The following is an 11,515-nucleotide window of genomic DNA, read 5'->3' on the forward strand; positions in this document are numbered from 1 at the left end:
TCTGGTAAGAATAACATAGGAATGTGCTGTCCAGGTAGCAATAACACGAGTAACTTTTACAGTAAAAATTTATTCCTTTTTTACATATCAACTCAAAGTTTCTGCTTAGAAATATATTTAAACACACTGGAAAAAAATGAAATTGTAAGTAAAATATTGATTATGAATAAATAATGTTTTATTTATTCATAATGAATATCAAAATATTCAATATTTTTGTAAACTATTAGTAATCTTATAAGACTTTAGGAATGTGATGGATGAGGAGCACATGGATGACACTCGCAGAGGAAATAATCAATATTATTAATCATTTTAATAATCAAATAAACTGATATTTATCATGAATATCTAAATATTCATTAATATTTTGTAAAATTTTAATTTTATATTAAGATTTCACGGATGTGATGGATGAGCAGCACATTATTAATTATTTTAATAATCAATAGTCAAATAAATAAAAGGAAGGCGCGGGCAACCCGCGTCGTGTGGTCTGCTGCAGGAGTGACGCCGGTCTCCCCGCCAGGGTCTGTAATGTAAAGATAATTGTTAACATGGACGCTTTATTTTTTGAATATATCTAGTGAAATAAACTGGGTAAACAATAGTAAACATTCCCGTTTTCCCGTTCATTAAAGTTCTTCTGTGCTTAAGGCATTAGCAGCTGCAGTGAGGAGTATAGGGGTTACTTATGAGGCGTCGGCTCTCAACTTCAATGCAATAATGCAATATATAGTTAACACGTTGACTACGTATTGGTACATATGCGTACCACGAAATGTATTTCTCCAGGAGGTAGTGGTACATAATTCAGGTCGCCTAAAATCGGCCAAATCCGATAACAAAAAAGGCCGATAATTCAATGTATACTAGTTTATTTGTAGGTTCCGCTATAAAAATTCCATTTATTTTCTTTTTGCAGTATTTAAAATTTAATTAGGAAGTACCCCTATCATAAATTTTAGCCAGCCAACGCAATTGAGACAAACTAAATCACGGAATTTGTCCGGAAAAAATGACCGTCTGGCAACCCTGCTTAAAAAAAGTAGAAAAAATGAAATAATCGTACAAGATGAAGCAATCGTAGTCAACGTGTTAAGTCATAAAGAAGCTATAGTTACCCTAAAAAGGAAACTATAGTTACCCCAAAAGCACACTTGTTGCCCCATAATGCAAGCCATAGTTATCTTACATACAAGGCAGGGTGGCAAAGTATTTAAAGTTTAAAGCATCAAATTGATGCATTGAGTTGCGTGTTCGAGGCCCGCTAATCTCTGAAAATTCTGCGATAATTAATGACAAAGGCCTAATCTTCTTCTGACAATTATTATTATTATTATTATTAGGCTAACTGCTGACAATTATATTTATTTGTCTATAGTAACCCCTTAACCTTTTTACCGCCGTATGTCACTCTCCGGGAACATAACTTTTAACTTAAATTATACGTAAACTATTGAGTGTAGCAACCTGAGGACGTTTGTACGCAACAGAGAACATTTTAAAGTTGTCGTACGTGGCGGCAATACCTACAAGGCAGGGTGGCAAAGTGTTTAAAGTTTAAAGAATCAAATTGATGCATTGAGTTGCGTGTTCGAGGCCCGCCATAAGCTGTGAAAATTTTGCAATATTCAGAATTGGTGACAGTCCAAAGGGTCTTCTACCTCAGTCTTCTACTGAGGGTCTTCTACTGAAAATTATTATTATTAGGCTAACTGCTGACAATTATATTTATTAGTCTATAGTAACCCCCTTAACCCTCTACCGCCGTATGTCACTCTCCGGGAACATAACTTTCAACTTAAATTATACGTAAATTATTGAGTGTAGCAACCTGAGGACGTTTGTACGCAACAGAGAACATTTTAATGATGGTGATAGTTGCGTGGCGGCAACCATCAGTGCAAGTCATTTTGCGCAAGAAATATGAAGAACATTTTGCTCATTTCGCCTGTTTTGTTTTCTCAATAAAACCCTGGTAATTGAACAGTTAAAAAAAACTGTTTTTTTTTTTGCAACCCTGCCTCACAATGATGCTATAGTTTTTCTTTTTAGCTTAACGCTTGGAATATTTGGTTAATGTCTGACGGTTACAAGCATTGTAAAGCTTTACATAAAAAAATCTATAATGACAACAATATTTCATTATAGATTAAATATCTATAATGACAACAATATTTCATTATAGATTAAATATCTATAATGACATATAGATTAGATATCTATAATGACAACAATATGTCAATACCGTATGTCACCAAAACTTACAATTTAGCTTCCTAAAATGAATAATTGTCATCATATCCACAAAAATAGATAAAAAGGAGAAAATTTTCTAGATTTAAATCTAAGCACACACTAGATCTAGATCTAGAAGCTTCAATAAATAAATTTGATAATAAGACAACAATATGTCAGTCACTAAAACTTGCCACTCTTAAGCTTCCTAAAATTTACATTTATCATATTCGTAAAAAATATAGATAAAAATAAGAAAATTTCTAAATCTAAAGCTTAACAAAATAGATCTGGAAGCTTTGTTTAATGCCTGACGGTTTCATGCATTGCAAAGCTTTACATAAAAAAAATCTTCGACAACAACATGTCAGTCACTGAAACTTACTATTTAGCTTCCTAAAATTAACATTTATCATATCCATAATAAAATGATGGATAAAAATGACAAAATTTCTAGATCTAAAGCTCAGCACACACTAGATCTAGATCTGGAAGCTTTAATAAATAAATTTAAAAATAAGACAACAAAATGCCAGTCACTAAAACTTACCATTTAGCTTCTTAAAATGAAGATTTATCATATCTGTAGAAATTATATAGATAAAAATAAAAAAAATTTTCTAGATCTATTGCTAAGCACAATTAAATTGACAATTGCTCAGGTCACTAAAACTTACCATTAGCTTCCTAAAGTAAATAATTGTCATTATATCCATAAGAAAATAATAGATAAAATGATGAAATTTCTAGATCTAAAGCTAAGCACAATTACGTTACCAACTGACAACGTATCTAATGACAACAAAATGTCAATATGTCACCAAAACTTACAATTTAGGTTCATAAATAAATAATTGTCATCATATCCACAAAAAATAGATAAAAATAAGAAAATAAAAATAATAAAAAAAAAAATTAAGAAAAATTTCTAGATCTAAAGCTAAGCACAATTACGTTGCCAATTGCTCACGGTCACTAAAACTAACTAGCTTCCTAAACTAAATAATTCTTATATCCAAAACAAAATGATGGATAAAAATGACTTGTCATTACATTCATAAGAAAATAAAAATAAATAAAAATTTCTAGATGTAAAGCTAAGCACAATTACGTTGGCAGTTGCTCCTGAGGGCGAGCATAGGGAGGATCATTCAAAGAAGACATCGCTGCCACCAGCAGCTGCTCCCCCAGCACAGGACGACCTGCTGCTGCTCTGTGGACATGGACAGGTCATTTTATGTTGTGTTAATGCCTACAGGTCAATAATTCTTAGATCAAAATCCTTTAACCACTTGTTAAATCCTTAAATCACCTTAAATCAAAATCCTTCTGTCCTTAAACCCATTCTTATTAAATCCTTAAATCACCTAAAATCAATCCTTAAATCAAAATCCTTCAATCCTTAAATCCATTAACCACTTATTATTAAATCCTTTAATCACCTCAAATCAATCCTTTAACTTGACAATCCTTAAATCATGAAGTTCAGCAAATTTACACAGGCATGTCTATACCCTAACCAAAAGCTAAAAGTTAAGACCAAATGAGACGAGACAGCTCATATTGATGCTATCCTGAGACCTAATGCATTATTCTTTTATAAATCAAAGACAGCAGCTGCTCCCCCAGCACAGGACGACCTGCTGCTGCTCTGTGGGCATGGACAGGTCATTTTATGTTGTGTTAATGTCTACAGGTCAATAATCCTTAAATCAAAATACATCAATCCTTTAACAACTTGTTAAATCCTTAAATCACCTAAAATCAATACTTAAATCAAAATCCTTCAATCTTTTAACCACTTGCTAAATCCTTAAATCAATCTTTATATCAAAATCCTTCAGTCCTTAAATCCTTTAACCATTTATTGAATCCTTAAATCACTTTAAATAAATCAATCCTTAAATCAAAATCCTTCAATCCTTTAACCACTTATTAAATCCTTAAATCAATCCTTAAATCACCTCAAATCAATCCTTTAATTACTTGACAATCCTTAAATCACAAAGTTCAGCAAATTTACACACGGGCATGTCTATACCCTAACCAAAAGCTAAAAGTTAAGACCAAATCAGAAGAGACGGCTCATTTTGATGCTATAGCGCAGACCTAATGCATTTATTTATTATAAATACCTAACCTTTGAAAATAAAAGCCCAACTGAAATAATTCCTAACAAATATGATACATACAGGGCAGGGACTTATGAACTGACTGTATAAGATGGAAATATCGGCTTCTTTTAATGGCTTTTCTTTTTTTTAATTCTTTTTTAATTAAATTTAATTATTTTTTTAAATTTAATTCTTAATTCTTTTTTTTTTAATTCTTTTTTCTAAGATGACAGGGACTGGCTTCTTTTATATGGGAATGTCAGAATATTTAGAAAATAAAACATATATGAATGGAGATGGAGAGCATCTAATCCATGAAAATTTACAAAATACAGTTCCTTGACTCCTCATGACGAATGACAAAAAAATTGGGATATGATAGATACTCTTGATACATTAACTATCAAAAATAAGGTTTTCAACAAACTTGAGAAATTTTTACAATGCATAAACCCTGGTTCATGTATATAATAAATATTTTAAAAATATAACTCAGTATATACTCATTGCAGTGAGTGACAGAGAGCGCTTTTTCTCGTTGATGAAATTGTGAAGTCACGGACGGACAGACAGACAGACAGACGGACGGACGGACAGATAGACGGACCGACAGACGGACAGACAGACAGACGGAGACAGACAGGCAGACATGGCAAGCACAATAGCGCCTTTCCTTCCATAAATGAGAAAATTGACTAAAAATCACTCTAAGCTATATACTATATACCTCATCATCATCATTGGAGAAGGATATATATACATCATCATCATCATCATTGGAGAAGGATATATATACATCATCATCATCATCATCGGAGAAGGATATATATACCTCATCATCATCATCATCGGAGAAGGATATATATACCTCATCATCATCATCATCATCGGAGAAGGGTTCCATTTTGACTTCAACATACTCAGTGGCATCCTGCACCTCATGCTTGATGTTGTCAACGGAAACTTCACCAACAGGATGTTGAACATCTTCTAATGCTGTGCCTGGGAAATAATAAGTTATTGTTTATAAAACTACATTGAATTCAATTTGTGTGTGAATGTAAAAACATGTGTCAAATGTAAACATTTTTTAATTGTAAGGAATATTTTTTAATCTTCTTAAAAACATTAAAAATTTCATAAAATTCCATTCCTGCTTCTGAAACTCTGGCATATTGTGTGTTATTTTCCAAATAATCGAATAACATTAAATTGAGGATGGCAAGAATGTTTTTTATTATTAATTATCTTTTAATTATTAATTAATAATATTAATTATTACCTTCAGGGAGACACAATGAATCGAGGGCTTCGTTGAAAGGAGATGGAACCTCCCTTCTAAATTTTTTGTTTCCCGAGTTTTCAAAATCTGGAACAAAACTTCTCTTACGTGGATTTGATGTCACGACAGCAGTTGCAAGTTTATTCAAGTAATTATTAACTGCTCTACTCTTTTCAGTGGACACTTTAGTTTTCATCATAGATTCCTTATGTTCTCTTAGGAATATTTCTCTAGCAAGGTCTGCATCATGCTGGACCATGTTTGTGTTCCATCTGAGAAACACTTCATTCTGGACAGTATCAATGTCAGGTCCATCTCCATCAGATTCTATTCCATTGTTGTATTCCTTGGCCTCATATTTATTTCTGACAGCAATTGCCACGTGTGACATCACTCTTTCCGTGGCCGCTAGAGTCGGCTTCATGAGCTGGATGACTTCAAGGCACCGTATGATGTTCACTGGATACGTTGGTGTGCTGTTGTTGGTGCTGATGTAATGAGCAAATGCATGGGTGTAGGACTGTGCTGTTGCACTTCCAATCTTGATCAGTTTGTTGTCAGGTGCAGCCTCCCATTCACTTTGGAATAGGTCCATGAAGTTTACATAGTCGTTTTTCAAACAAGTGCACTCGTGAACTCCAATGCATTCACTGCCACACATCTCAAATTGCACATTCAAGATATCAAATAATTTGGTTAAAGCTGTCAACTTCTCTGTAATAAATGACTTCTTATGGAGAGAAAATGACTCTGTAACATAAACTAAGGCAGCAGGGATCTCCAAGTTTTTTTTAGCTTCTTGACAAATTCTGTCAATCCATTTGGAATTCTCTTCAATTAAAGAAGCCATGTAATCAACCCTACATACATCAAGTTGGCTTGGTGGTGTCAAGCCTGCTTTTAATGCCATTTCTTCAAAGTTAAAGCTTTTAAACTTGGGCGAGGTGTGAGTTCCAAAGTTCAACTCAAGAATTCCACTCTTCATAAAACTTTGAATCTTAATAGAAGGGATCTTTAGTTCAGACAATTCTGAAGCAAGGCTGTCCACTTGGTGCTTGTATTCTAATGGTCCAAAGCTAATGTCTTGAGCACCTTTTCGTTTACTAAGCATAGTTTTGCAAAGTCTATGAATCATCATCATTCTGACAACAAAACAATCATTAATAAGCAATCTTAGAATTGATTTTGCTCTGTTACCAATTGAATTCTTATCATGTATCAATTCAGGTAAGGCTTCAAACAAAATTTGGATGTTGTTCAAAATGGCTTCTAAGTGGAGTTGCACATTTTCAACAGAATGAGTCTGACTCTGGTTCAGGCTAACAGTAAAAGTTGATCCATGAACAACATTGATGTGCCTGTGAATTTGCTTCATGACATTCTGGTCAGCGATGAAAGACGCAATATCTCTGGATGTTGATAAACAGACCATAGCCCACTGAGGCAGTGTTTCATGGAACAATTTTTCTATTTTATGGCAGAAATCAGGGAGTTCAATTACATTGTGATATTCATTTGATGCTTTTAAATTTTCCAAGAAGCCTTCATTCTTCCCCAAGTGCTCAGAAGCTTCATCTGTGCATATAAACACAATGGATGAGGGGTCGAGAAATGAAGAAACAGTTTCTTTGAAATGATTCATAGTTGACAGCACATCTCCTTGCTGAATCATTGAAACATCAAGAAGAACTTCTTTTGGCAGGCCATTGTCAGCAACGTAGGTAGCAACAATAGGTTGTCGAGAGACATCCATGGGAGCAGTACCTCTGCTGCAACAAATCATGAATTTTCTGGTACTTCTTGTAGCTGAAAAGGTGGTTGCAAAGAAATTCTTCACTGTGGTGGCACAGGCTTCATAATTGGCAAGGATTATGTTTCGGATACCAAGAGGAGACTGATGACGGTTGCCCAAGGGATGGCTTACACGAGATGGGCAAATAATTGCAAGTAATGCGCACAATGCTGTATACATAACAAATGGCAAGGAATTAGTTGCCATAAATATTCCAGCTATCATTGAGTTCTTTGTTGAACTTTGGCGCTCATCACTGGTTGGACACCCACTTCTAATCTCATGCTCATCTTCACGCTTGTTCAACTCAAGAGCTTCTGCATGTTGAGCACTTTCAAGATGCCTTTTCTTAGCCGAATTCTTGCTTCTGGTGTCTTTGAAAGTGATTCCATTAGACCATGATTCTCCAACCTTACGGCGACCTCTTGATGGACTTTGATGAATGAGGCAGTCCTTACAGAAATGAACAACTGCACCTTTTTTGCTGTCATATTGTGACAAAAAACTTGAATCATCAAACCTATCATTGGATTTTTGTGAAATATTTGGTTCATTATCAGGTGCTTCAGAATCACCATCCTTAATCAACTTCTTGCAGCAACATTCATTTTTGTGTCTGCATTTCTCCACTGCAACTTGTAACAAAGTTTTGTACATTTTTCTAGCAGATAAAATTTCCGAACAGCAGGAACACTGAGGTTTGCTATCCAATGTTTTCAAAGCTGTTTGCAGAGGCTGCGTTGCTTTAGAAGCAGTTGGGTCTCGCAGGACCAGCAATGCATCAGATGTTGACGTGTCTTTAGTGTCAGAAGATGAGGTGCAAGAAGCATACTTGGGGAGAATAAATTTAAATGAGCGAGTTGTTTCAACAGGAGGTGATGAATCTGATGAAGATTCAATGTGTACTTTACGTTGACCAGTTGAAACTTTTTGTTTAGGATAGGTATTGATGTAAGTATTAAAAGCTTCATAGTGATTGCGCTCCAAATGCTTAAGTAAATTTGATTTGCTGGATCTGGTGAATTTCACAGTTTTTTCTACATGACAAAACTTGCAAGTAGCGCTTAGTGTATTGCCTTCTCCTTCTTGCAGGCTTGTGAATGCAAAATCAATGACGGGATGCGGAACCATTTTGTGCTCAAAGGATGACCAAGGATTCACCTGAGAAGAAGAAATAACACATGTAATTTGGTAAATAAACATGGAACTAGTTAGATTTTACCAATATCTTGTAATGCAACATAGATTGTAGAATATATATATAAAAGCTTTGATGTATTCATGTATATGTTTACCATCTAAAAATCACAACAATTAAAGTAAGACTGTGTACAGTGAATGACTTAATACAAATTTATGGTTGAAAAAAAAAAGACATGTTTCAAGATACATTTTGGATAAGGTAAGGTAACACAAAGAAGAGAACAAATAAGCATGTCAGAAATATTTGAAATATTTAATTTAAAGAATGAAAATTTTTTAGTAGTAATATTATGCTTACTCAATAGTCAAAGAATGCACATTACATCACTTGAGAAATTGAGCGTTTATTTTCTATTCATTTCAAAATAAATGATATCCAGGGAATGCATTCCAGGGCATGTTAAAAAAACATGAGTTATGAACCAGCATCCCACAATATGAGACTAGACTTCAAAGCTCTCTAAAATTGATCTTAGAATTTTATTATTATAATTATTTTACAAATTTGGATCATGGAAGAATTTAGAGATTACTCTGTCCAAGAGAATATATTGGTTAGAAAACATGCGACAATTAGCAATACTTAAGCCTGACAGATACCAAAGTTTAACAATTCTCAAGTCAAATTTAAACATAACTGCTCCATTGGAAAAATGGAACTGCAGCATTGGAAAAATGATAGTTATTATTAAAATTTGAATGCAGCAAAGTCAAAAAAGTTAAGTAGGTACAGGTATTAACTTGATATCTCAAAAATCAAGTAGTTTTATACAAGAATTAGAATGGATAGTAGATACAGGACACTATCTGCTGTCTAATATTTTGGCATGTATATTTTTTCCATGCCTCTTACCCATTACTACCATCAACACCAATAATGTTGCCCCAGCACTTGAGTTGCCAGCCTTCAATTGAAATGATCCATTGTACAAAATCTGACCCATATCATAGTTTGGAATATTAAGTAGATGTTTCCTAAAATTGCAAGTAAAAATGATATGTAGTTTCATGCCAGGTTTCATATTATGGCATGAGTCGTAATAGTATAATATTTATCTTTAATCCCAAATTGGGTCAGTCACAAGTCTGGTCTTGGTCTCTCTCCCCCGAGGGGGGGGGGGAGAGACCAAGACCAGGCATCCTTTGCCATGAGAAATAAGTACCACCAATCCTTGAATTGCACCACCTGGGGATAAGACTTTTATGATTAATTAGTAGCATGAGCACATATCTAGTACTTGACATTAGCAATAATTGTCAAGTGACTTTAGTAAACCATGCATTTGATTGAAAGAAAACAACAAATGGACCAATTGGTTCTGAAAACAATTTTGAGTAATGTATATGGCCAAATTATAATTTATTTAATGTGCATATTTGATAAGAGAGATACTCTAAAGTTTTTCAATGACAAGAGCATTAAAATTCAAGTGGAAACATAAATTCCTAATATTCTTTAGGCACCAAATGACATAACTTTGTTTGATATGGCCTTTTAGTTTGACCAACTTTAAATTTGGTTGGTGGCTTTGGTGCTGCTTGCCAATGTGGTTTTTTGTTAACACATTTTCTCATTTATGGAAGAAAAGGCGCTACTGCACTTGTCATGTCTGTCTCTACATCCGTGACTTGAGCTCTCTGAGAAAATGCACACTCTGTCACCTACCGTAAAATGGGGTAACTTTTACCACTTTTTTTTTTCAAAATGATGCCATTTTTTTACTATATAAGTTAAACTTAAATTGAAACATGCAAAATACAGGTCTATACTTTAGCTTTACTCACCATAAAATGGGTCACATTTTTAATTTTTTCACTATTAGATATGCAAACTTTTTAAATCCTTCTATTGTGTTACATAGCCTCAGTATTAGGCCTTTGATGGCCATTGACAAAATTTTTCTATGTCGAATCGTTTTTGAGTTTTGGGGGTTTTTGTTAAAAAAACGAAAAGTGGTCAAAGTTACCCCGCCGGTCAAAGTAACCCCATTTTACGGTACTGCAGTGAGTACTGATCTAATTTTTTTAGTGGCACCTTGTGAGAGGTGGTGTCCTGTGAACCGGTCCACAAGGGGAGCATTGATTAGTTCAAAATCTTCATATACAATATTCTTTTATAATAACAATAGCATTGTACTATGAATACCAGAATTAGTTGCAGAGTTTGGCAATTGGCATCATGAGAAGAAGCTCTAACAAAGTATCACAGGTGAGTAGACTATTAGGGCTAAGGTGGAGAGCAGTGTGGAATTCAAGAGGGCTAATAAGTTAACACACTAACATAACAAACTGGATAATAAGTTCCAGTCTGTCCTACACTCTTACAACATACTTTAGCTATGTCAGGAATCACACTGAGCAGTCTGAGCTCAGAACAGCTGTTGATGCTAGCTAATCGATCCAATTGAAAATCATTTGAGTTATTTTAAAAATGTTTCATGAATACGCATTAGAATATTTCTTTCGAAGACAATCAAGTCCAACAAAATAATTTATTTAAATTTTTGGCTTCCAAAAATATTTCAAACCTCTATCAAAAATAATGTAAATAATCATATTCTTGCACTGAATATACAACTGATAGATACCATCAACCATGATCATTTCAGTACATTATGCATGGGAAATGAAGCTTTTAGTCGCATGTGTGCTCCTGTTGTGGTATGTTGTCCCGTTTCCCTGAATTGTGTGTTCAGTGTGCATAATGGAAAATTCTGCTTGGTAGCATGAGTTTTAATTACTTACCAATGAAGTTTAGTTCATTGCAGTCAACTTATGAGACAAATCTTCATCTAATACTTTTTATAAGTCTAATTTTATTGATTGTTTTTATAAAAATGTTATTAATTCTAATTGTGGAGTATCACCTGCAAGCCTGCAACT

General features: G+C 34.0%; 1 protein-coding gene across 3 annotated transcripts; it reads right to left on the reverse strand.

The window, feature by feature from the left end:
* Positions 1-375: 375 nt before the first annotated feature.
* LOC108667400 lies at positions 376-8,609 on the reverse strand. 3 transcript variants are annotated; one of them, XM_047884751.1, is made up of 4 exons: positions 5,638-8,609; positions 5,224-5,351; positions 3,347-3,454; positions 376-535 (listed from the first exon to the last, which is right to left on the reverse strand). In XM_047884751.1, the coding sequence occupies exons 1-3, from the start codon at positions 8,558-8,560 to the stop codon at positions 3,389-3,391; spliced, it is 3,117 nt and encodes a 1,038-aa protein (XP_047740707.1). In that variant the 5' UTR covers positions 8,561-8,609; the 3' UTR covers positions 376-535; positions 3,347-3,388. The 3 variants fall into 3 exon arrangements, with proteins under 3 accessions (XP_047740707.1, XP_018009910.1, XP_018009911.1); XM_018154421.2 differs by having other exon boundaries at positions 376-532; positions 3,353-3,454; positions 5,224-5,357; XM_018154422.2 differs by having other exon boundaries at positions 5,224-5,357.
* Positions 8,610-11,515: the final 2,906 nt, after the last annotated feature.

The sequence above is a fragment of the Hyalella azteca genome, unplaced genomic scaffold, assembly GCF_000764305.2.
Source record: "Hyalella azteca isolate HAZT.00-mixed unplaced genomic scaffold, Hazt_2.0.2 contig1968, whole genome shotgun sequence".
Taxonomy (NCBI): Eukaryota; Metazoa; Arthropoda; class Malacostraca; order Amphipoda; family Hyalellidae; genus Hyalella; species Hyalella azteca.